This window comes from Equus quagga, chromosome 17 (assembly GCF_021613505.1).
Source record: "Equus quagga isolate Etosha38 chromosome 17, UCLA_HA_Equagga_1.0, whole genome shotgun sequence".
Taxonomy (NCBI): domain Eukaryota; kingdom Metazoa; phylum Chordata; class Mammalia; order Perissodactyla; family Equidae; genus Equus; species Equus quagga.
The window spans coordinates 6,564,080-6,589,452 of NC_060283.1; the positions used below are offsets into that span (position 1 = coordinate 6,564,080).

The following is a 25,373-nucleotide window of genomic DNA, read 5'->3' on the forward strand; positions in this document are numbered from 1 at the left end:
ATTTTATCTGTCAACCCTAGAGTGGCATTTATAACTTACTTTTTCCACTACCTCTCTTATGTTCCTTATGCCCTCAGGAACCTTTGTCCCATGAGGTGACCTTCATTCCTGAAGCATCGGAGTCCATGGGAATTCTGCCTGATGGAGTCCAGTCTTTGATGAACGTTATCCCCGGACCTGCCAGTCCTGTGTCCCCGGGAATCTCCTGGGTACCACCCTCCCCCGTCCCTCCGATGTGTGGCAGCAACAATTTCTTCCTTGATAATCAGGATCATCCACCTTTTAGAGCTGTTGGTTCTGAGGCATGAAGAGGACAAAATGACAAAGGAACTGGAAACTTCACTTCCAGTTCAAAAGAACCACTGCTGCGTCCATTAGTGGGAGCATTCTCTCTTGGGAACTGAGGATTCGAAGCCAGCAAAGCCCAAAGCTTTGGAGGGATGGGGAGCAAATGTTTTGTGAGAGATTTCCAGGAAGACCGGGGCCGCAGCGTAGGTCCCCGGCTCCCCTTGAAAAACAACATAGGACAAAGAGAAGAGAAAGATTACGAAAACCAAGCCCTCGGTATAACTTGAGGACGGAGAATGCTCAGAGTTAAAAATAACTGTGAGTAGAAACAAACAAACAGCAAATGAGAGCCACAGTCCTGGTCGCGGCCCCACGCCGCATGGGCTCCGGGCAAGCAAAGGCGAGCTGAGAAAAACCGCGGGGAGAAAGGGAGAGTGGAGTTAGCAGTGGGGCCCATGCTTGATCTAAGACCGTGCCAGCAAGACCTCCCTAAGTCTGAGAATGAGAGTCTGGGGCAGGTTAGAGCTCGGACTACAGGGAAGGGACAGCTTTGAAACACATAGATTGGGGGCAAAAAGGAAGGGAAGTGCCTTTTGGCATCAGAGTGTGAAAGGGGAAGCAGAGGAGAAACTCATGGTTCTGCAGGTCAGAGAACAAAATCAGAGGACTGGGCTCCTCCCCGCTCTCTAAACAAACAAACAAACAAGCTGACACATCCAGGAAAGTGTCTGGACTTCGCATCGTTGACAGAAGAGGGAACATCAAGCCAGAGATCTATGAAACACCCAACACCACAAAAACGAACAAGAAAAAGGCTCCCAGGTTCATACGGAGTGATTGCAAAATATCAGAAAATGAATTTCATCCATACCAACCAAGGAAAATTCACACGCACCCCTGAAAAAACAGCCGCGAAGCAGGAGAAAGCTGTGCTACGACACGCTGAACAGAACTAAATATGCTCAAAACCAGCATCTGAAGATGCGTGAGACGACCTTGGGCGAGAAACTTAAAAACAAAGAACAGAAAGAGACAAAACCTAGGAAGAAATGAAAAGAGAACTGATTGAACTCAGGGTAGAAATGGAAGAAGCAGACAAAATTATCTAGAAATAAAGATTAAGGGGCCGGCCCGGTGGCACAGCGGTTAAGTGTGCACGTTCCGCTTTGGCAGCCCGGGGTTCGCTGGTTCGGATCCCAGGTGCTGACACAGCACCGCTTGGCAAGCCATGCTGTGGTAGGCGTCCCACATGTAAAGTAGAGGAAGATGAGCATGGATGTTAGCTCAGGGCCAGTCTTCCTCAGCAAAAAGAGGAGGATTGGCAGCATTAGCTCAGAGCTAATCTTCCTCAAAAAAAAAAAAAAAAAGATTAAATTACAAGATGCCCAAGGGAGAACAGACTGAAATAAAAATTTAATAAGGGGCCTTGAAGAAAGAAAGAATATCAATCAAGAGAGTGAAAATGAGATAAAGAAGGAGAAGGGTCAGAAGAAAGTAACAGAACCAAGATAGAGAAGGAATCAGATGTGTATTATTGGAGTTCTGACAAAAACCTAAACAATGAACCAGAACTGATATTTAATATTATAATCCAAGAAAACTGTCCATAAATCTGCACTTTGAAAGGGCCCTCTGGGAACCTTGGAAAATTAACCCAGAACAATCCACTTTTAGACATATTCTTGCAAAACTCTTAGGTTTCAAAGATTTTTCTTTTTTTTTAAATCCTCAAGATCTCCAGGCAGAAGGATCAAATAACTTACAAAGGCAAAAGAATTAGGATGGCATCAGGCTTTAAAAAATGAACATACAAAGCAAGACAACAAGGGAGCGGCATTTTGGAAACATTCTACTCTTGAAAGCTCGAACCAAGGATTGTATATTCAAACAAGCTGTCCAAGCGTCAAGGCTACAGGAAAGAGTTGTCTGCCTTTCAACAAGTACTGATGGAATTCTGCACCTGTGCGCCAATCTGAACGAGAACGCACTTCATCCAACCAAGACACGACAGGTATGTATGTAGGATCTGAGGCTAAATCAAGGTGGGCATGAGGGTAAATAACTAAGTAAAAATGTCATATATCGTGATAAAGTAAAAATAATGGAACTCAAAGCATGAGACAAGAAGGGAGAGAAAATGAGGAAAATAGGATAATTTCACTGATGGCGGTATAGGAGCCTCTCAGGTCCAAATTCACTCTTCATTGCCTGCTCCATAAAAATGGATCTGGGCCCTTTAAATATCTTTCTTTGCTAGCTGGCTCATTGTTGGTTTTGTTTTTTTGTTTGTTTTTGTAGATGGTGGAGACCAAATTTGGGCTCAGTTGGCCTCTTTTTTTTTTTTTTAGATTGGCCCTGAGCTAACATCCGTTGTCGATCTTTTTTCTTTCTCTTCTTCTTCTTCTCCCCAGAGCCCCCCAGTACATAGTTGTATATTCTAGTTGTGGGTCCTTCTAGTTCTGTTATGTGGGACGCCACCTCAGCATGGCCTGATGAGCGGTGCCATGTCTGCGCCCAGGATCCGAACCGGCAAAACCTTGGGCCGCCGAAGCGGAGCATGCGAACTTAACCTCTCGGCCATGGGGCCAGCCCCTTTCCTGCATCTGATATGCTCACTAGACAACCTCCAGAAGCTTCTCTGGTACCCAAGGCTCCTCCAGCATCAAGCTACTGCAGGGCTCGTGGCCTCTTCAGCACCAAGCTCCTGCCGCACATGGCAGCCCACAGTGGCCAGCAGCACCCATCGGTCAGCAGCTTCCCCCAGCAGCTGCCATGGTCAGGGTTGCAGCCGAGTGTCTCCAGTGAGACAACTCTCCATGATCGGCTTTCCCTCGCCCCTAGAGGATGGCTTTCCAGCATGTTCACAGCACTGCAGTGACTTCTCTGCGACCCTGGGAGCCACAGGCATGCTCTGTCCAACCAGGTCTGGAGCTCAGACCTGCAGGTGGGAAGGGGCGTGCTCTCCCTCGGGTGCTCCGTCTCAGCCCCAGGGATGGGGGCTGCTCCTTACAATCGGTTTTTCCTCTATTCTTTGCAGTTCTTTTGCCTCTTACTGGCCAAGGACTTCAGTCCCCTGTTAATAGTTCTTTACATTAAACTTCCACTCAGGTTACTGTGTGGTTTCTGCCCTGATTGGACCCTCACTGATACACGAGGCAGCAGGTGGGGGTTAAAGGTACCAGTACAAAGGGATAAGCCAGACAGAGTTTTGAAACTGAGAGTGTTTTTTAAAAGGTATAAGTACAAAGGTAAAGACAAGAACAAAATACAAACCTTCCTAAATACCAATTTATTTTGTAAATTAAAGATCAAAGAATACACAGCTCATAGAGAAATACAGCAAAATACACATAATTACAAAATATTATGATAGAGAGTTGAGACCAACCACATCAATTGCATTGATAAACATAAATGGGCATAACTCACCTATTTAAAGAAAAAAGTTTTTAATTTGGCTCGAATGGCAAGTCTCAACTCTCTGCTATATACAAGAGAAACACTAAAGGAACCTGATTCAGAGAGGCTAAAGATGAAGGGCCGGACAAAGGGATACCAGGCAAACGGAGACAATGACAGGGCAGAGGCAGTGATCCTGATATCAGACAGTGTATAATCCAAGCTGCAAGGCACTAAACATGACAAAGAAGGGCACTTTTAAATGCTAAAAACCAGAATTTACAGCAAAGCTGTAACACTTATGAATATTTATGCACCAAATAGCATAGCAACCGCTTTTAAGATATAAAAACTACAGACGATGCAAGGAAATATAGACAGACATACATGAATCATAGGAGATTTTAATATATTGCTCTCAATATAAGACAGATGAAGAGGACCAGAGATAAGTAAGCAGATAGAAGACACAAACAATGTCATCAATACAGTCGATCAGGTATCGGCCCCATGGCCGAGTGGTTAAGTTCACGTGCTCTGCTGCGGTGGGCCAGGGTTTCACTGGTTTGGATCCTGGGTGTGGACATGGCACCACTCGTCAGGCCATGCTGAGGTGGCATCCCACAGGCCACAACTAGCAGGACCCACAACTAAAATATACAATTATGTACTGGGGGGACTTGGGGAGAAAAAGCAGAAAAATAACATATAGTCAATCTCAAGGATATTTATTGAACTCTATACAATAGCAATAAACAATCCAAAAAGGAAATTAAGGGAAAAATCCATTTATAATAGCATCAAAAAGAATAAAATACTTTGGAATAAATTTAATCAAGGAAATGCAAGACTTGTACGCTGAAAACTATAAAACGTTTCTGAAAGAAATTAAGATGTAAATGTAGTCATGCCTCACTTAACTACAGGGACACATTCTGAGAAAGATGCATCATTAGGCAACTTCGTCGTTGTGAGAACATCCTCGAGTGCATTTACACAAACCTAGATGGTATAACCTTGTAGGGGAGGAACACATTTCCTCTACACACTCTGGGTCCTTCTGGCCAGAAAACAGATTAAATTCACATGAGACAGCATAACAGGAGAAGATTAAACAAAGCTTTACAACATGTATACATGGGAGAGGCTCAGGAAAACTGAACAACTCCCCAAATGGCAGAAGCTCTCACCTTAAATACCACCCTAAGGTAAAGACAAAGGAGGATGTTGGGGATGGGGGGAGTCAATCATGGGAGGTCACCAAAAAAGGACAGTAAACAAGGGTAAGGTTATTATGCAGATTTGAGTCCTTGCCTTCCTCAGTGATTAAGAGTTTCTAGAGATAAGGTCATCCCCCCTTCTTCCTGGTACAGAGAGGGAGACACCTTTACAGATGGAGATTTCCTTTACAAATGTAAATGTCTCTTAACAAAGGGTAAATCAATTCTACTTTTCAGAGTTTCTTTCCTGTCTGCAGTTTTTAAAAGTATCCAGCCCAAAATAATCCTCATGCCAAAGAGACATATCTTGGGGTGGCCAATTCCAGTCCCCCACAACCTACTACACACCTAGGCTGTATGGTACTAATCTTATGGGACCACCATCGTATATTTGGTCTGTCATTGACTGAAATGTCGTTACGCAGCACATGGCTATAATGGGAAGGCATCCATGTTCATGGATCAAGAAACTTAATATTGTTAAGATAGCAAGACTCCCCAAATTGACCCATAGATTCAATGTAACCCCTATCACAGTCTGAGTCGTCTTTTTTGCAGAAATGGAAAAGGTGATCCTAAAATTCATATGGAATTGCAAGGGCAAAAATTAGCTGAAAATGGATCAAAGACCTAAATGTTCTTGCTAAAGCTATAAAACAGAAGGGAACATAGGGGTAAATTTTCACGACCTTGGATTTGGCAATGGTTTCTTAGATACGACACCAAAAGCAAAAGCAACAAAAGAACAAATAGGTAAACTGGACTTCATCAAAATATTCAGAATTTGTGCCTCAATGGCCACTATCAAGGGAGTGAACAGACAGCCCACAGAATGCAAGACAATATTTACAAATCATATATCTGAGAAAGGTATAGTATCCACAACATATCAAGAATTCTTACAATTCAACCTCCAAAAGACAACCCGATCAAAAAATAGGCAAAGAACTAGATTAGCTGTTTCTCCAAGGAAGAGATATAAAGGGCCAATAAGCACATGAAAAGATGCTCAGCATCCTTAGTCATTAGGGAAATACAAGTCAAATGCAAGACAGAGTGAGGCCACGTGGGAATCAGTGCAAAGACGGCCACCTAGAAGCCAGGAGGAGAGGTCTCACCCAAAACTGACCCTGGCGGCACCTCGATCTTGAACGTGTGCACTCCAGAACGGTGACACAGACAGACTTCTGTCGTTTAATCCACACAGTCTGTAGCATTTGGTTACGGCTCATCGTAGCATCATTCACAAGGACCCCAAAGTGGAAACAACCCAATGTCCATCGAAAGATGAAGAGAGAAACAGAATACGGGGTATCCACACAATGGAATATTATTCAACCATAAAAAGGAATGACCAACTGATCCATGCTATGACATGGATGAACCTTGAAAACGTTCTGCTCAGTGAAAGCAGCAGACACAAAGGGCCACATACTGTATGAGATCATTTTAATGAAATTTCAAGAACAGGCAAATCCATAAAAACAGAAAGTAAATTAGTGGTCGCCAGGGGCTAGAGGAAGTGGGAGATGGAATGTGACTGCAAATGGATACGGCATTTCCCTTTGGGCAATGAAAATATCCTGGAATTAGGTAGTTGTGATGGTTTCACAATCTTGTGAATGTACTAAAATGACTAAACTTTATACTTTAAAAGGGTAAATTTTATGGCACGTAAATTATATATGAGCAACGTTTTTTTTTAACGATGGGGACTTGGTGAATGTACGAAGGCAGGGAATCTGAAGGAGCTCTCCATGGCCAAAGCTGGAACGAGTTAAGCAACAAAATAAATAATGATATTAATGGATTAAAACCTACTGAATTGAATAAATAGATGAGAGAGAAGGGACAGCTCTGGAATTCCAATTAATAAATGTCTACACTTGCTAACGTAGGAACGATGGAAACAGAACATTCCACTAGGCGAGCGCCACTGTAACTGTGTCAGGCGAGAACCATCGATGAGTGCTAACAGTCGGCAAAAGCATCATGCAGATCAGATTGTTGGCATGGTCTCAAAACATCTCCCTACAAGACACGTACTCATTCTAAAATGAAATCCGCTAACTTTACAGGGGGTAACGCTCACAGCCGCCCTCCCCACGCGCTCAGAGCTCACAGCCCAGCCAGCAGCGCCGCGGCGGCCCTGAGACGCGCACAGAGCACTTCTGCCGCAGACTCCCAAGTTTCTCCTGGGAGGAAACACCAGGTAAATCCAGACTAAGAGACACTCTACAAAATACGTGGCCGGCAGTCTTCAAAAGTGTCACAGTCACAGAAGAAATAGAATGACTGGGGAACTGCCGCACACAGCTGAAGACTAGAAGTCATGACAGCTAGGTGCAATATGGGATCTTAGATGGGATCCTGGACCAGAAAAAGGGCATTGATGGGAACACTGGCAAAATTCTGATATCTTCTACAGATCCGTTAATAGGATTCTATTTATGCTAATTTCCTGGGTTTGATCATTGAACTCTGGCTACATAAGACGTGACCATTAGGGGAAGCTGAGTGAAGGGTATCTGGGAACTCTTTCAAGTTCTCTGTTGGGGCGGGCCTGGTGGCACAGCGGTTAAGTACACACATGCCGCTTCTCGGCGCCCCAGGGTTCATGGGTTCGGATCCCGGGTGTGGACATGGCACCGCTTGGCACACCATGCTGTGGTAGGCATCCCACGTATAAAGGAGAGGAAGATGGGCACGGATGTTAGCTCAGGGCCAGTCTTCCTCAGCAAAAAGAGGGGGATTGGCAGCAGACGTTAGCTCAGGGCTAATCTCTCTCAAAAAAAAGAAAAGAAAAGAAAAGAAAAGTGAGAAAACAGCACATAATATAGGTCATTGATTCAGAGCACTGTTCTTTTTTTGGGGGGGAGCTTGATTAACTAATTAATTTTTTAAAATGTCATAAATTTGACATGTTACAACTTGTAAATTTAAGATGTACAGCATGTTACTTTGATACATTTCTATATTGTAGTATGATTGCCACTGAAGCAGAATTTGTCACATTACATCATTATATACAGTATCATTGCCCATGTTAATTACACTGTGCATTAGATCTCTATGGCTTATTTACTGCTCGTTGTAAGTTTTTACCCTTAAACACCATCAATCTTATCCCCCCACCCGTGGTAACCACCATTTTCTTCACATGTTCTGTTTTTTGTTTTTTTTTTTGAGGAAGATTAGCCCTGAGCTAACTGCTGCCAATCCTCCTCTTTTTTGCTGAGGAAGACTGGCCCTGAGCTAACATCCGTGCCCATCTTCCTCCACTTTATATGTGGGATGCCTACCACAGCATTGCTTGACAAGCAGTGCCATGTCCACACCAGGGATTCAAACCAGTGAACCCCGGGCTGCCGAAGCAGAAGGTGCGAATTTAATGGCTGTGCCACTGGGCCGGCCCCTGTTCTATGTTTTCTTAGATTCCATATTTGTCTGTTCAGCATCCACTAATTACAGGACTAAACTAACAGCGAACGTTGTTTTCCTGTGCTGTGTGCTCCGGAGCCTATGCTCTGAGCTACTTCCTCTACCCACCTCTCAAACACCAAGCCACTGCCCTCTGCCCTAAATCAACCCAGGGCCAGGTACCAGACAGCCAGGGACAGTCCCTACGCCACAGTCCACCAGCATTATTCAGACTAGCCAGTCCTGAGCTGCTCACCCTGCCCTGCTTTGCCTTTGCCCCAGAAGCCCAGATAAAGGCTGTGGTCTTTGCCGTCCCCTGGCTCCTTTCTGCCTCCTGACCAGCTCTGGTGCTTCCCCATGTGGCCCTGAGAGGCATGTGGCACCTCTTGTTTCTAGGGGAACTGTAAGTAACACTGAGCTTTTCTTTCAATGGCATTGACCTCACTGTGTCATCACTCGGTCACCTCTATAAATTAAAATCCATGGGTACAATTAGCACAAGACACACCACATCCTATAAGACAGCTGCCTGAAGCTAGCAAGATACTGTCCCCCAGTGGACAGCATAACTGAGTTTTCAACAAGCACGCCACCGTCCTATCTGCCCGCTGTTCTGAGACAGGCTCATGGTGAGACCAGTGATGCCCAGGGTTCTGGTCCCATTGTCTCACTTCTTTTGTAACCAAAAGAGATTCCACACTTGGACGCAGTGCTGTGGGGGATACCGCCATGAAAATACTGGTCAAGGCCCCATGGTCAGGGAAGGCAAAGCCATCTCCAGAATAAGCAACTTGTAGTAAGGGATTTCGGCCACCTCCATAATGGGAGGGATCCAGCGTAATCAACCTGAAACTGAGTGTCTGGCTGGTCTCTTGGGATTCATTCTGTTATACCAAATGCCCCTCTACAGGACAAAAGATCCAGTTTCCCCCACCAAATTGTATTAAAAAAAACACAGAAGGAACCTAAAAATTAAAATGGACTTTAAAAATCTACACCTAGGCATATCATATTCAAACTGCAGAAAACCAAAGATGAAGAAAGAATCTTGAAAGAAGCCAGAGGGGGCATAAGTCTTACTATAGAGGAATGAGGATAAGAATCAGACTTCTCATCAGAAGCCACACAGGCAAGAAGAGAGCAGAGTGAAATATTTCAAGTGTTGAAGGAAAAAAAATAAAACAGCAACCCGGAATTCTGTATCCAGTGAAACTATCCTTCGAAAGTGAAGAAGACTTTCTCAGACAAACGAAAACTGAGGGTATTTGTCACTAGTACCTGCCTTGCAAGAAATGTTTAAAGTTCTTCAGAGAGAAGGAAAATTATATAGGTCAGAAATTCAGATCTATATAAAGAAGACAGAGAAGGAATAATTAAGGTAAAAACAAACCTATTTTATTTTTATTATTCTTAATTGATCTAATAATTATTTATTAAAGGTAATAACAGGGCTGGCCCCATGGCCTACTGGTTAAGTTTGGTGCTCTCCACTTCAGCAGCCCAGGTTTGGTTCCTCTTGGTGGTGGCCATGCTATGATGGCATCCCACATACAAAACAGAGGAAGACTGGCACAGATGTTAGCTCAGGGTGAATCTTCCTCAAGCAAAAAAAAAAAGAGGAAGATTGGCAACAGATGTTAGCTCAGGGTGAATCTTCCTCAGCAAAAAAAAAAAAAAAAGTAATAATATCAACAATCAAAATATATTGGACAATTATAGCATAGGGATAAGTAAAATGAATGAGAGCAATGTGATAAGGGACAGGAAGCGGAAACTGGGAACACTCTGTTATTAGGTATCTGCCGCTACCATGAAGTGGAGCATTGCTATTTGAAAGTGGACTTAAATTATAAATGTATATGGCAAACTCTAGGGCAACTACTAAAAATGTTTTTTAAAGCATAATTGATATGCTAAGAGAGGAGAGAAAATGAATCATATAAAATGCCAATCAAAGCCAGAGAAGGCAGAAAAAGAGGCGAAGATTTCAAAAAAGAAACAAAAGTGCAATGAAAACAGTTAAACATGGCACATATTAATCCAACTATATCAATAATCATCTTAAATGTAAACATACTAATTAAAAGAGACTGTCATGGGTGTGGATAGAAAAAAAAAACCCAAGTCTATGTTGTCTACAAGAAACCCACGTTAAGTACAAAGACACAGAAAGATTAAAAGTAAAGGATGGAGAAAAATCCACCAGGGTAACACTCATCAAGTGAAAGCTGGAGTAGTTATATTAATTTCAGACAAAGCAGACTTCAGAACAAGGAAGATTATCAGGGATAAAGAGGGGCATTGGATAATGATAAAGGGGTTGGTTCTCCAAGAGGATATAACAATATTTAATGTATATGCACCCAACAACAGAGCATCAAAACACGTGACGCAAAAGCTTGCTAGAACTGCAAGGAGAAACAGTCAAATCTACTCCAGAGATGGAGACTTCACCACCCTTCTATCAGCAACTGACAGAGGCAGCAGGCAGAAGTGCCGCAAGAGTGTAGTTGATCTAAACAGAACCCGGATCAACAGGATTTCATTACAGAATACTTGTATAAATTATAGAATATTCGTAGATTATAGAATATTGCATCCAGCAATACATGTTAGATCAGCAGAATACAGCCTGAAGAACAGCAGAATACATCTTCTTCTCAAGTGCATATGGAACAGTCACCCAGAGAGACCACATTTTGGGCCATAGAACACACTTTAACAACTGAAAAGAACAGAAATCATACAATGTCTGCTTCTGGACCACAATGGAATTAAATGAGAAATCAAGAACAAAGGTAGAAGCCGGCCCCGTGGCCAAGTGGTTAAGTCCGCACACTCCACTTCGGCGGCCCAGGGTTTCACGGTTTCAGATCCTGGGCGCAGACCTGGCACCACCCACCAGGCCATGCTGAGGCGGCGTCCCACATGCCACAACCAGAAGGACCTACCACTAGAATATACAACTATGTACTGGGGGTTCTTTGGGGAGAAGAAGATGAAAAAAAAATGATTGGCAACAGATGTTAGCTCAGGTGCCAATCTTTAAAAAGAAAAAAAGAGCAAAGATAGCTGAAAAATTCCCAAATACTTGGAGGTTAAACGACACACTTCTAAATAACACACGGGTCAAAGAAATCCCAAGAGAAAATTTAAAATATCAAACTAGATAAAAATGAAACTATGACATCAAAATCTGTGGGATTCAGTGAAAGCAATACTTAGAGTGAAGTTTATGGCATTGGATGCATATGTCAGAAAAGAAGACCTAAAATCAATAATCTAAGCTTCCACTTTAGGAAACTAGAGAAAGAAGAATATAACCCCAAATAACGAAAATTAGAGCAGAAATCAATGACATTGAAAACCGGAAATCAAATCACCGAAACCAAAAGCTGGTTCAATGAAAAGATAGTAAAGTTGATGAACCTCTAGCCGAGCTAACTAAGAAAAAAAGAGAAGACACAAATTGCTAATATCAAGAATGAAAGAGGGGTCATTGCTGCTGATCCCAGGGACATTAAAATGATATTAAAGAAATATTATGGGGGCCGGCTCCGTGGCCGAGTGGTTAAGTTCGCGCGCTCCGCTGCGGTGGCCCAGGGTTCAGATCCTGGGCGCGGACATGGCACCGCTCATCAGACCACGTTGAGGCGGCGTCCCACATCCCACAACTAGAAGGACCTGCAACTGAGATATACAACTACGTACCGGGGCGGGGGTGGGGGCGGGGGGGGGGTGGGGAAATAAAGCAGAAAAAAAAAAGATTGGCAACAGTTGTTAGCCTAGGTGCCAATCTTTAAAAAGAAAAAAGAAATATTATGAACAACTCTGTGCCCACAGTCTGATAATTTAAATGAAATGGACCAATTCCTTGAATGACACAAAGTACCAAAACTTACACAAGGAAAAATAGATAATCTGAATAGACCTGTATCTATTAAAGAGATGGAATAGTTACTAATTATATAGCATATGATCATTAATATTACATATTATTAATATATAGTCTAATAATAAATCTGTGAGGCGATGGCTGTGTCAATGAACTGGACGGGTGGACCCCTCTCACGACATCTACATGGATCAAATCATCATGATGTCCACTGAATATCTGACAGCTTTGTCAATATGCCTCAGTAAAGCCAAAAGAAATAAAAGTCTCTTTTAAAATGAACAACAAAAAATAATTAATAACCTTGCAAAAAAGAAAGTAGGCCCAGATGGTTCCCCTGGTGGCGGAAAAAAACATCTAAGAAAGAACAACAATTCTCTACATTCTCTTCCAGAAAATAGAAGCAGAGGGAACGCTTCATAACTCATTCCATGTGACCAGCATCACCCTGACACCAAAACCAGCCAAAGACATCACAGAAAGGGAAAACTACAGACCAGTGTCTCTCACGAACATAGGCACAAACATCCTCAACAAAATATTAGGAAGTTGGATTCAATATACATAAATTTCTGCTAATATTTTAAAAGAGTAAACAATGGAAAGATAAACTAAAATATTTTAAAATGTTACCTAGAGAGGGCAGGAGAGAAGAGTTGAAGGGGACGGGGGAGAGAGATATATTTCTCTAAAAATATCTTTGTAGGTTTGGCCTTTGGAGGTCTGGTGGTTAAGATTCAGCTGCTCTCATCGCCTCCACTCGGGTTCGTTTCCCAGTCAGGGAACCACACGTTGTCAGCTGTCATACTGTGGTGGCTGGGTGTTGCTGTGATGCTGAAAGCTGTGCCACCAGTATTTCAAATACTAGCAGGGTCACCCATGGTGGACAGGTTTCAGCGGAGCTTCCAGACCAAGACAGACTAGGAAAAAGGACCCAACTACCCACTTCCAAAAAATTGGCCATGAAAACCCAGGGAATGGCAGCGGAGCCGCGTCTGATACAGCGCCTGAAGGTGCGAGCGAGGATGGCGCCAAAAGACCAGGCTGGGTTCCCTCTGCTGTACACAGGGTCACTAGGAGTCGGAACCATGAACAGAAGATCTGGAAACATGTAAATAATCACATACTTACAAAGCAAAAGTAAATTTTTTAAAAGCTATCTCAAAATGTTAAAAGCAAAAGGAAACGACTGATCCTAACCATGTATCCAGGTGGTGGCCTAACCACAGGGAGAACGATTTCAAGCGACTTTGAAGAACAGCAATGGGATTGCACATCCCTAGTGGAATATACCTGAAGGTAAAAAAGAACGACAAGAGAAATTCTTAAACTGTGATCATCACATCCTTGGTTGCAGCGTTGTCATTTTTCTTCTGAGATTGTTGTGTATGTAGTATGGAGAAAAAAGATACAAATGTAAGAGCAATGAGGTCAGAAAAAACGCTGTAGTCCTAGAAGTAACAGTATGAACTCATGATGTATTTTCCCTTTAAAAGAGTGAAATACATACTTCCTGGCTTCGTCCACTGAAAACACCTAGAAACAATAGCCAACTGAGTAGCAGTGAGCAAGTCTGATGTCAGGCTGGAGTAGCAAATATCATTTCCTAGCAAAAGGCACCAGGGAGAAACAGAGGATTCCACGTCTGGAGCAGGAACCGCAGTAGATGAGCCAGGGACATCCTGTGGTTCCAGAAAACAAGTCAACCTCTAAGAGACTACTAGGGTCACATCAAAAGACTCAGGAGCTAACTGGAAGAGGCTGCTAGTGGCAAAAGGGGCAATAGTGCCCCATAATATGGGACAATTTGAGCATTAAGAAGAAGAATAAGCACAATTAACTGAAACGTATCAAAATGTTAAAAATTCATTATTTAATAATGATACTTTTCTTGAAAGGTTACCACTGGAGCACGCTCAGGAAACAACTTATTTTAAAAACTGGGACATAAAAGGAAAAATTCAAGCAATTATTTTGCCTTTCTCATACTCACTATACCAATGGGCAACCAAATAGTTAATGAGGGGGCGTCTTCCTTCCAGAAGTAGCCCAGCTGGTAAATGAGGACGAAATGGTGGACTTAACGACATCAGTGTTGTCACCCCTGATGAATTAAAGGATCCAGACCCCGATCACCTATGGCTGCTAACCTCACAAAAAGGACAGACAGGAGGTTTTACGTCCCTCCTGATGGAAAGACACACCGCTCCCCTTGAAGAAGTCTTGCCCCCCGCCCCCCACCACCAAAAGAATCTGATGAAGCTTCTAGATCTAATTACTAGTTCACAGGAAGTGTAGGGCAGATGAACACACTATAGGAATTCAATCACTAAAATCTAGGCTATGAGAAACTTACACGATCAAATATATAAAAATAAAATCCCACATCTACTCCTGAGTTAAAAACCCCTTCGAAGTACAGTTTTAAGGAGAGACAAGTAACAAATTGAAAGGCAGCTTCCTGATTATCGGGGAAACAGCAAAAGCATCCTCATGAACGTTTCAGAAAGAAGGAAAGGACGTCCGTGGATACTAGGAAGACTTGAGATTGTTCTGAAAGTGCTAGAAAACAAAACAAATTACACAATGTAATGAAGAGGCAAAATTATCATTATTCGGAAGTGAGATGACTAATTCTGGGAGGACCAAGAAAATAAAATGAAAACTATTAGGAATAACAAAAGAATTCAGCAGATATCTGGTTAAAAAATTAGTATGTAAGAATCAACAGCTTTCCCAAAAACTATGGCCTGTTTGTGGGCAGGCCAATCCAGCCCGCTGCCTGTTTTTGCAAATAAAGTTTTATTGGAACACAGCCACGTTTATTCACTTACATATTGTCTGTGGTTTGTTTTTTTTCACCCCAAAGCCCTAGTACCTAGTTGTAATCCTAGTTGTAGGTCATTCTAGTTCTTCTACGTGGACACTGCCACAGCATGGCCTGATGAGCGGTGTGCAGGTCCGCACTCAGGATCCCCAGGCGCTGAAGCAGAGGGCGCAAACTTGACCGCTCGGCCCCGGGCCCGCCCCTCCATGGTTGTTTTCATGATACAATGACAAAGTTGAGGAAGTGTGACAGAGACTATATGTGAGCTCTGCAAACCTCTGCTATAAATAAAAATCAGAAAATAAAACGAAAGAAAAGATCTAATTTGTAATTGAAACAAATATAAGCCATCAGGAATAAACTTTAAAATATAAAAATAAACTTTAACTATTATAAATGAAGAAAACCTCACAAGTGTACTGAGAGACATAAAAGGAGACATGAATAAACAGTATTACGTATTTTATTCTTGATAGAAAACTAAAGCAAGACTCTCTAGATTAAACTGTCAATACCCTCCAGGCAAAGAGCACCGAACACATCTATGGCTGAACAAACGGGTGTATTACTCTTGCGCTGTGGGGCATCTCAGTAAGCGGGTGTTAGGAAGGATTTATAGGATTTGGGCTTGTGTTAGGTGATTTGGGGAGGTTTAAGGAAGTGTGGCTTTTCTCTGGCCGGGAGGCTGTCAGGAAGTGGGAGTATTTCTAAGATGGGATATGTTAAATCCTAACTAGACGGAGGCTAAAGCTGTAATTCATACAGAAGCCAGAGTCATATTATCCAAGATAGAGGGATGTTTCCTCTTTCCTGTGGTTTGGACAATGTTCGTGTCTTTGTCAGTGTTCACGTCATTTCAGGGGACCTTGTTTTTGTCCCGATCCCTCATGTCACAGAAGGATTTCGTCTGAAGTCAATAATCTTTGAAATTGTTCATGTTCAACAGAGCACCAAGGCCAGCTCCTGGATGTTGGGGATGTTTTTCTCTTTCTCAAATCTAAATTAAGTGCAAATTTAATCTTAATCACCAGTTTTGTATGTTTTATGAGAGAACGTGACAACACATATGTTAGGTACCTGAACAAATAAACAATAGGGAAGAGTTAAACCAAAAAAGAGAGCATTGAGAAAACTAAGAGATATCAAACGAAACGGTTGATAAGTTTGACTACGAAAAATAAGTGTCTTGCATGATAAAAATCACCTATACACGGGTTTGGAAGACAAATCACAAACTCGGATAAAATATCCTCAACAATTTGAGAAAGAACTAACTCCCTACAAATCTATATAAAAAGTATACTCGGAATCGTTTTAAATTTTTTTTACAGGAAGAATGTGCATCTGAAAATTTTTCAAGGAAAAAAGCTGGGGACTTGAACACAGAGAGGCGGGGCTTGCAAAGGATCTTCAGGGACGGACTACGCTTCCCCGGAGGCTCTGCGCTGACTGCCCCTGACCTCCCGACAAGCTCCGCGCGCTTTCCGCGCCAGCTTTGGCCATAGCTAGTGAGCGATCAAACCGCGGCGGAGGATGGAGAGCAGCGACGAGGTAGCCGTCCACAAACACCGCATCCACTTACGCACCGCCACGCTCCGCGACGCCGCCCCCGTCACGCTGCACCTTCTGCCCTGCGAGGTCCCGGTTAACCAGCCCGCCCCCGTGGGGCGCTTCTTCACCCCGGCCATCCGCCAGGGTCTCGGTGGTGAGCGCTCGTGGCCGGACTACGGCTCCCGGCAGTCCCCGCGCCGGCACCGCGGTCTTCTTGGCGAGGACCGGCGCGAGGGCTCCTGGGGATCGTAGTCCACCGGAGGTGGCGGGGAGGCCTCCACCGGGCTTGCCCCGCAAGGCCTGTATCAGGCCCTCAGTGAGGCCCTCCGCCTGCCTCCTCCAGGACTCGAAGTGTCGTTTCGGGGCCGCAAACTACGGGGCGAGGAAGTGTCGGTGCCACCCGGCCTGGTGGGATACGTGATGGTGATGGAAGACAAGCATGACTTCTCGGAGGGTTCGGAGAATAACGAAGAGCAAGGGGAACAAGAGCTGGTGGAATCCCCGGAGGCGCTGGAGCGGGACTTCGTGAGCAAAGGGGGGACAGGGTTGGAAGGGGGTGCGGGCGAGCGCGCGGCCCCGTGCTGAGCCGAGTCCCTTCCCCAGGACTGCTTTATCGGAGCCACTGCCAGTTTCAGCCGCTTCACCCTGTGGGGCCTGGAGACCATCCCTGGCCCGGATGCCAAAGTGCGCGGTGCCCTAACCTGGCCCAGCCTGGCCGCAGCGGTGAGTACATGGATGGGTCCTCTTCCTTCCAAGCCCCATCCATTCCCCCTCTCTGACTTCAAGGTTATTTCCCGGGTTGTCTAGAACCTTGCTCCTGAGCGGATATGGGGCTTTGGGGCTGGGCAGCACAGGGGGCAGATGGAGTCCCGTCTGCTGGAGCCTCAGACTGGGTAAGGGCAGGGTAGCTTCCCCACCACTCTTCTCTGGCCTGTCTAGAAGGGGCTATCATCCTGACCAGTTGGGGCCCTCCCCGAGTACGCGGGCCACTCAGCCACTCTCTCAGAAATCCAACAGCAGTGGTGACTCCTGTTGCAGATTCACGCACAGGTGCCTGAAGACTGAGAACCAGAGCTTGAAACTGAAAGCCACTGACCCCTTCACCCCAATAAACCAGCTCTTCACTTTGAACCCACTGATCCCATCACCTCAATAAACACGCTCTTCACAGCACCTGTGAGTTTTCGGGCACCATGAGCCCCTAAGCCAGCCATGCCCTGACTCCCACAAGAACCTTCCATGGCTCTGGCCTACAGAAACAATTTATTGCCGGGGGGGGGGCAAGAGAGGGGCCAGAATTTTAGCAGCCAGTACCCACCCCAGTCCCAACTCCTACTTTACAAAAGAAATTTTTACAGCCACCAGCTCTCTGTACAGAGCGCTCCCACCCCCCATCTCACTGTACACAGCTGCCTGGCTCTCTCACGTCCCTGGTTCACAGCAGGCCTGGGCCTTCAGCGAGCTGACCTTGGAGTTGACCTGAACCCTGAGCTCGCCTTGGTGCTGGGTACCAGCTGGCTCCTACCAGGCCTGTCCTCTCCTCGTGGAGCTGTCCTCAGCCCCGTCTCCCTTGGTGTGCCTCTTGCGGGCCCCAGTGGGGGCGGGATCAGCTGTCAGCCCCGCTTCTGCCGACTTTGTTGACACGGCCACAGGCAGTGCCCCGTCACCACTTTCCCCTCTTGCTCCAGTCCTTGGGAGTGAAGTGGAGACACTTGGAGTCGATCCGAAGGAGCCGCTTGAGCATAGCCCGTTCATGCCCATCCACGATGTCCTCCGACAGTGTGAGAATGTACTGGCCCTGGATGGGAGACGGGGCCAGGCAGGTCAGCCCATATGGGGCCTGCAGCGTGCACCCCTACACACACCTGTCTCCCCCTACCCGCCTCCCTACCTTGTAGTAGTTGATGAGGTTGAGGTACTGTAGAGTGGAGATGACATCCTCCTTCTTGATGCTGGTGATTTCACTGATCTCGCTGTGAGAAAGCAAAGATCAGGTCCGGTGGGGGCCATCACCTCTGCCCCAGGCCCCCGGGAGCCCCAGGGGTGAGAAAGCCCCGGAAGAGACAGGGGATGCACCCCCCGGTACATGGGGCCAGGCTCACTTGATGGTGATCTGTGGCCTCTCCCCGCTCTCCGACTTCAGCCCCATCAGGATCTCCAGGATGGTCTGGGACCAGTAGCTTCGGTAGGATAGGAGGCCAAGATCTGAGAGGGGCTTCTCAGGGGTCCCCGTTTTCCCTTCCACTTTGGAGAGTTCATAGCCTAAAACAATGAAGCAGGAGTGGGTGGGGAAGCGGTCACAGCTTCATGCAACCAACGTTCAAGAGCACAAGTTGCAGAGACAGACTGCCTGGCTCCCATCCTGGGAACCGTGCCTCAGTTTCCTCCTAAAGGACTGATGAGCATTCACTCTTCACCTGGGTGCTGAGCACAGTGGAGGGTGATAAGGGCACTGCGAAGAGTAGCTGCAATCACCTGGGAGGGGTGCTCAGGAGCCAGTGAAGGCTTATGAATAGGGTAGGGGAGTGCAGAGAAAATGGTTTATGAAAAGAAAGTGCCTCGGATTTTCCTGTCATCCCACACACTCTGCGCCTGGGCACGTGAGGAGGGAAGTGGGGCAGACGCCACCTCTGGTCCAGGCCTGAGGGTGCTTGGCTTCTCACATGAAAGTCCACTGAGCTTGACCTAAGGAGCACTAGCGGCTCGAAGACCAGGCTGGCCTGACCCGGTGGCTGTGAGGATGCCAGGAGAGGAGCACCAGTCAGAGGCAGGCCCTTCCTCAGCAGGTAACGGACCTCCCGTGGCTCCACCCCTCCCACTCTGCTCTGCCCTCCTCCACCGGCTGACTCCTGGGCACTGGCGGCCAGTTGCTGGTGAGACCCTCAGGCCCTGCAAAACCCTGAGTGGCTTGGTGTCTTTGGGTAGAGTCTTCATTCTCCCTGTCAGGCTCTGCGATGTCGCCACTACTTCCAGAAGCCCTTCGCACCCTCAGTCATAACCAGCCTCATGTTGGACCATCGCCCTTTCTGTTTTCCCCGCCTTGATACATCTCTATCAGCCAGTCTTACCCTCTTGCCCAACTTCCTGTGACTTCCACCAAGCAGCCCAGTGGGAGAGGAACAGAGGCTAGTGCTTTAGAGAAAGGAAGCACAGAGGAGGAAGCCAGTCGGACACCTGGGGTCCGACTCAGCTTTGCTGGGTCCAGTGTATGTGGAATCCTGACAGATCAACTGGAGGCCACACTTGCCTCCTCCGTGGTAGGGAACTCCTGTCCCCTCCCCAGTGAACACCCGCTCACCCTGTGAACTGTCCGCCCAACTGAGCACGCCTCCTTGGTGGCCCCGCCCATGGCCTGTCTCCACTGAGGTCTGAGCTGCAAGGCTTGAGCTGAGTTTAAGCACCTGCCTGCTCCACCAGGCTGAGAGTTTCCTGACGATATAATCCCATCTTGGTATCATTCTACCAACAAAATTTCTCACATGGACCGTGACCTTGATCGAGTCAAGCCTCCGTGTCTTCCCCAGACAGACAGCTAAGGCTCCCTCCCTGTCTCCCAGGTCAGAGCCTGATGACCTCAAGGGTTCAGTGAGTGGTGAGTTGAATGGGACGGGGGAAGAGGCCTGGAAGCAGAGGGTGCTTGGGGTGACACTGACAAGTTCATGAATGACAAGGAGCAGAGTTCCTTCTGGGCTTTAAGAGACTGACCTGACTGAATGCAAGGAACAGGGGCCAAGTTCATGCAAGTCACTGCTTACATCGTCTGCTGAGCTGACAGCATTTTGAACATCTATCGGCAAGGCTCAGGGATACCTGTGGGCCTGAACCACTGGTCCTTGCCCAGGAGCTTGTATGATGACACAGTACCAGACGGATGAGCAACAGTGGCTCACTCGGCTTCTGCCCACGGCCCTGGGCAGGAGCAGATGAGTCAGACTGGGGAAAAGTTGGGTGGTGCTTAGAAGCTTGGCCGAGGCACAGTGAGGGGCTGAGAACCTAGCCCAGATGAGCAGGGCAGCCAGCCTGCGGACGGAGAGAGCCTCGGGAGAGTCCCATCTCTATTTCTGGCCAGCTTCCCTGTGGCTGGGCCGCACAGCCAGAGCTGAGGATCATGGCAGCCCTGCTCGTGTGCGTGAGGCCGTGGTGGGAGCACCCCCGCAGCCCCTGGCCGGGAGCACGGGTACTTACTGAACTCTATCAGCAGCTTGCCGTAGCCCCGGCGCTGGTAGGGAGGCAGGGTCAGGATGCAGGCCACGTTGTAGTCTTCCGTCGACTCCTTCTCCTGGGAAAGAGGGGCGGTGAGTGTGAGGGAAGGGATGTGGCGCAGGGCAGGGCTGCGGGCAGCTAGCCCAGCACTGACCTTGGAGAAGTAACCCACGATGTGGAAGCCCTTGCAGTCATACTCCGTCATGACGTAGAAGAGGAAGGGGTCTGTGTCATAGTACAACGTCTTGTGGTCGAGGAAACACTTTGCCAGGAGACACAGGTTCTGCGAGTAACTCTGCAGAGGAAAAGGCCTGTCACCACTCTGAGTACCCACTCTGAGGGTGGCCGAGGGGCCAGCGTCAGCCAGGAGCTTCTCTGTACCCCAAGGTGACAGGTGATGAGCCTTCCTCCCTGGGGCCCACCTAGTCCATCGGCCAGGCTGTCCCTGCTGCTCAGACAGGGCCACTTCTCAGTGTCGAAGAGCCCGTGAACCAGCTGTTTGACAGCCTGCCTCCCCGGTGAGCTGGGCAGGCTTCCCCCGGCTCCCTGGACCCCCACGGTCTGGCCTGGGGCCCTCCACTGCCTTCCACTGTTATAGTTAACAGTCAACAAACGGACATATTCCCAGGAAGAAAGACTGACCAAAGCTTAGGAGGGAAGCTCTGCCTGTGTGACTGTCTTAGGAGTCTGGCTGTCAAAAACATAACTCTCCCGCCTACGGTCACACCTCCTGGGAACTGATCCATTCCACGACAGAGGTAAGGAACTCTGAAATTGAACCAACAGTAGCCTGAGGAATTCCTGAGCAAAGTTACTAATCTTGCTCCTTTATTTTTCCGTGCTTTCTCCTGCATTCAGAGCTGGCTTTTTGCCACCTGCTGGGCACTGTCATTTGGATGCCCAAGTCCACAGTGAGGAATACAGAACAGTCGTTACAGCAGCATCTTCCTCTCATGCTCCCCCAGCACCCGAGCCAGAGCTCTCCCCACCAGTCACGGTGCCTGCCTCTCCCTCCCCTCCTCCTGCCCCCGGAGTGGGGGAGTCACTTTCAACGGTCCCTCCAGGTTACTCCCTCCTCCCTCCCCACAGCCACAGACTGAAGCAGTTTTGAAGCCCCAAACCTGGGAGTGTCCTCTACCCCGCCCTGACTGATCTCATTCCCACCACCTGTGCTCTGTCCCTTGTAACAGCCTGGCCTCGTCCTCTCTGCCCTTCAGCCAGAAGCTCCTCGCCTTTCTCACTCGGTCTCTGTGCCCCCAAGCCTGCCCTGCAGGATTCCCTTACCCACCTCACCCTCCATGTCAAGGCTCTAAGGTCACCTCCTCTGGGAAGCTTTGCTGACCACCTCCCCTGGGTCCTGATAACCCACCCTGTGTTTCATGACACTTGTCAGAATGGGATCTAAGTGGCTGTTGGCACGTCTGTTTTCCCCACGGACTGTGAGCTCCCAGAGAGGAGAGATTCTGTCGAATCCCTGGTTGTCTTTGTACCTCCCAGCACGTGCCCTACAGCAGGAACTCAGTAAAGATGGGAGTGTTGGCCAGACTGGTTAGTGTGTTCCTGGGCAGGAAGAAGCTGCTCATTTATTTCCCCCAGTGCCCCTCAGCCACCCACCTTGTTCTTACGTCCATCGATCTCAAAGAAGGATATGGTGCCCTTGCGGTAAATCTCGTTGCCTGGAGGATGTCGCAGGTCACACTTGGTCTGAGAAAGAGAGGAGGATCAGGGGTGGGGGCAAGGAGGGGAGTGCTAGGAGGGCAGCCCCCTGGGACCCCTCGTACCAAGTGGCGCTGCAGACACTTGAGGCTCCGGCCGTACTTGAGGCAGAACTCGCAGAGGTAGAGGACGGGCAGCGTGGTGAGCTCCTGCGGGTACGGGGAGAAGTACCACGGCTTGAGGCGGTGCCGGCCCAGCTCGATGCACTCGATGTTCTTCATCCGGGTGACGATGTCGTCGTGGCTCCGGTCGGACACCAGGCTCCCAGTCATGCGTGGAGCCGACGGTATTCCATCTGAGCTGTCCTGGGAGTCCTGCCCAGGGCCAGTGGAAGATACCAGATTACAGAAGCAGGACACTACCGCCTACACACCCCTTCCCGAGGTTTCCTTATGCAGGTCTAACAGCAACCCTAGGTAATATCATCCCCTTTCCAGATAAAGAAACCAAGACTTGGGAAGTTTTCATTCAAAACTTGGAAAAGAGCTCATCTGAATGAGCTCTGCCTGGTTCCTAATCCCACCAACACCACAGCTGCCCACCCCTCCTTCTTTATTTTCAAACCAGTCACTAAATGCTCCACCCTGCCGGTGTCCCCTGCTTTTCACCCAGCCTCCCCCATCCCCAGACCCACCTCATCAGTGCCCAAACAATTCGATTTGCGCTTCCGTCCAGGCTGAGCTGCCACTGCCCTACGGGCTGATCCATTCTGCAAGTAAGATGGAAGGAACAGAAGGGGGGCTGTGAAATGAGCCTCAGAGGGGCCGCCAGGAGGTAGAAGGAAGGAAGGGAAGAAGAGATGGTTTAGGGGACTCACCTGGGGGAAAACTGAGGTCGGGGCTGTCTCGCTGGGCACGGGAGTTGCCGGTGAAACCACCTCCACCTTCCGTTTCTGTAGAGAGAAACCAAGAAAGGTGGGTCAGAAGGTAGAGAAGGTGGGACCTGAGAGGAAAGCAAGGTCCCTGGAATTGCTGAGGGTACCGTTGAGCGGTGGTTGGGCTGCAGGCAGGAGCTGGAGGAGAGCGGCTGGTCGGGCTCGCCACCGGGAATGGCCTCCCGCTCCTTGGGCAGGTTGAAGCGGAGTGTGATCTGGACCGGGATTGGCAAGGTCTTCCCGCTGGCCTGGGCGGAGGCCGGCTGTAGAGATAGGTCCAGGGTCTTCCTCTGGGGTGGGCTTGGTGGTGGGATGGGAAAGGGAGTAGGGGCCCCTCAGCATAGAGTGATTAAACCCCACCCTCTGCCCTCTCAAGGACACAGGAATAGCCACTGGACTCTGAAAGCTACATCTGCAATTTGGCCCCCATCCTTTGTGAGCTGAAGCCAGGGTGGGAGGGCACTGCCTCCTGCCCATCCAGGAGCCACTGAGGCCTAGAGATGAGAGAAGTAGGAGGCAGGAGAGAAGACGTGAAGCAGGGGACCTACTCACCACCTCTCTCTCTGGAGAGCCGGGGCGGGACCCAGGAAGTCCGTTCTTGGTGGGGGTCTTGGCCTCCTTCTTGGGGAACTGGATCTTCTTTAGGTCCAGCCGCTCGTGGGTCACCCATTCATCCAGGCGTTTATTGACTGCAGCAGGGGGGATGGCTCAGGAGGGAATGCCAGAGGCTGTCCCCCAACCCTGCCCTGCAGCCCCACCTCACCGCAGCCCAGAACTCACAGTCAATGTAATGGACGTAGAAAAGCTTCCGGCCACTGATGTCCTTCACGCTCAGGATCTCGGCCAGGGCTGTGGGAACAGCACAGACGGGGGCCTTAGATAGGCCTGGCCATGAGGCTCCACCCTCCCACGACCTAAACTCCACCCCCGGCCGAATCCCTAAGCCCCAGCACTTGGAAGCTCTCGCCCAAGCCCCCGTTAGTCACCAAGTGCCGCCCTCTCTCCAAGCCCCGCCCTGTCCGTCTCGGAGCTAAAAGCCACGCCCCTGCTGAGTGTCTGCGTCCCGCCCGCCCAGGATTCTAGAGGCCCCTCCCCCTCCCGAGGGTTCGGTTGACTCTCTCCCGCCCCTCGCCCTTAGGTTCCTTAGCCCCGCCCCCCCGACGTCACTCACGCCACTCATCTTCGTTGTCCTGGTTCCGCCGCAGCACGGGCAGGCGGCAGCCTTCGATTATCTCCCCCTGGGGAGACAGCGCGGCGCCAGGGTCGGCTACTGGGGGGCCTCGGGCTCTACCCACCTCCCCTGGTTCCCTCCGCCCCGCCCCGGGCACCGGACTCACCACCTCCGCCATCTTCCCTCCCTCCACTGCCACTTCCGGCCCCTCTGGGAGAGGTCACTTCCGGGACTGAGCGCGCTGTAGGCCTCGGCCTCAAGAAGCCGTTTTGGAAGAGGCCCCCAGAGAGACACCGCCGCCCAGCTGGAAGCAAGGAACCAGCCCGCCTGGGCGCCGGGAGCATGGGGTGTTTTAAGTCTCGGGCCTGGTTCTGGGTGGAATCCCCACAACGTGCACAGCGATTGGAGGAAAGCTGAGTCCGTCACGTGACGCCCACCGAGTGCGACGCCGGTCACGTGGATGCGGCGCAGGTCACGTGCGACTGGTGTTTGCGCTTTGCAGGCTGTCGAGCACGGGCGCCTCCTAGTGGCGGCGAGAGGTGTCGCCGGGGGTGAACTGCGCGTCCGGGGCGGGGGGCGGGTCTGGGGGGGTTTGGGAGGCTGGAGAGGTGGGCGGGACCGTGAGGGGACTTCAATGCCTGGCCAAGTTTGTGGACTTCCTTCCTTAGGGATGGGGACTCACGGGAGATGTCTGGGTTTTTTGTTTTGTATATTGGGTTTCTAATTTTAAAAGTAATATGACATTCATTCATATATTCAGCAAATGTTTAGTGATCCTCTACCGTGTGCCTAGCACTGTTGTAGGAGCC

General features: G+C 48.5%; 2 protein-coding genes across 3 annotated transcripts; one reads left to right on the forward strand and one right to left on the reverse strand.

The window, feature by feature from the left end:
* The first annotated feature begins 16,102 nt into the window (after positions 1-16,102).
* RNASEH2C (ribonuclease H2 subunit C) lies at positions 16,103-17,773 on the forward strand. Its single transcript, XM_046644331.1, has 4 exons — positions 16,103-16,754; positions 16,944-17,125; positions 17,204-17,323; positions 17,639-17,773. The coding sequence occupies exons 1-4, from the start codon at positions 16,583-16,585 to the stop codon at positions 17,663-17,665; spliced, it is 501 nt and encodes a 166-aa protein (XP_046500287.1). The 5' UTR covers positions 16,103-16,582; the 3' UTR covers positions 17,666-17,773.
* A 78-nt stretch (positions 17,774-17,851) lies between these two features.
* On the reverse strand, positions 17,852-24,764 carry KAT5 (lysine acetyltransferase 5). Of its 2 annotated transcripts, XM_046644329.1 has the most exons (13): positions 24,565-24,764; positions 24,174-24,242; positions 23,946-24,082; positions 23,501-23,656; positions 23,337-23,411; positions 23,154-23,228; positions 22,585-22,833; positions 22,418-22,507; positions 20,958-21,098; positions 20,786-20,879; positions 18,703-18,862; positions 18,492-18,573; positions 17,852-18,398 (listed from the first exon to the last, which is right to left on the reverse strand). In XM_046644329.1, the coding sequence occupies exons 1-13, from the start codon at positions 24,740-24,742 to the stop codon at positions 18,264-18,266; spliced, it is 1,641 nt and encodes a 546-aa protein (XP_046500285.1). In that variant the 5' UTR covers positions 24,743-24,764; the 3' UTR covers positions 17,852-18,263. The 2 variants fall into 2 exon arrangements, with proteins under 2 accessions (XP_046500285.1, XP_046500286.1); XM_046644330.1 differs by lacking the exon at positions 23,501-23,656 and having other exon boundaries at positions 24,565-24,762.
* Between the last annotated feature and the right edge of the window lie 609 nt (positions 24,765-25,373).

What these genes read in the sequence shown, in the direction of transcription:
- KAT5 (XM_046644329.1), bottom strand. Translation starts at nt 24,742, where the DNA reads ATGGCGGAGGTGGTGAGTCCGGTGCCCGGGGCGGGGCGGAGGGAACCA. An exon ending in CTACGTCCATTACATTGACT is followed by an intron (nt 24,083 to 24,173) that starts GTGAGTTCTGGG and finishes CCCCTGCTGCAG; the next exon opens with TCAATAAACGCCTGGATGAA. An exon ending in ATTGTTTGGGCACTGATGAG is followed by an intron (nt 22,834 to 23,153) that starts GTGGGTCTGGGG and finishes GGCCCTGGGCAG; the next exon opens with GACTCCCAGGACAGCTCAGA.
- RNASEH2C (XM_046644331.1), top strand. Translation starts at nt 16,583, where the DNA reads ATGGAGAGCAGCGACGAGGTAGCCGTCCACAAACACCGCATCCACTTA. An exon ending in AGGCGCTGGAGCGGGACTTC is followed by an intron (nt 17,126 to 17,203) that starts GTGAGCAAAGGG and finishes TCCCTTCCCCAG; the next exon opens with GACTGCTTTATCGGAGCCAC. An exon ending in GGCCCAGCCTGGCCGCAGCG is followed by an intron (nt 17,324 to 17,638) that starts GTGAGTACATGG and finishes CTCCTGTTGCAG; the next exon opens with ATTCACGCACAGGTGCCTGA.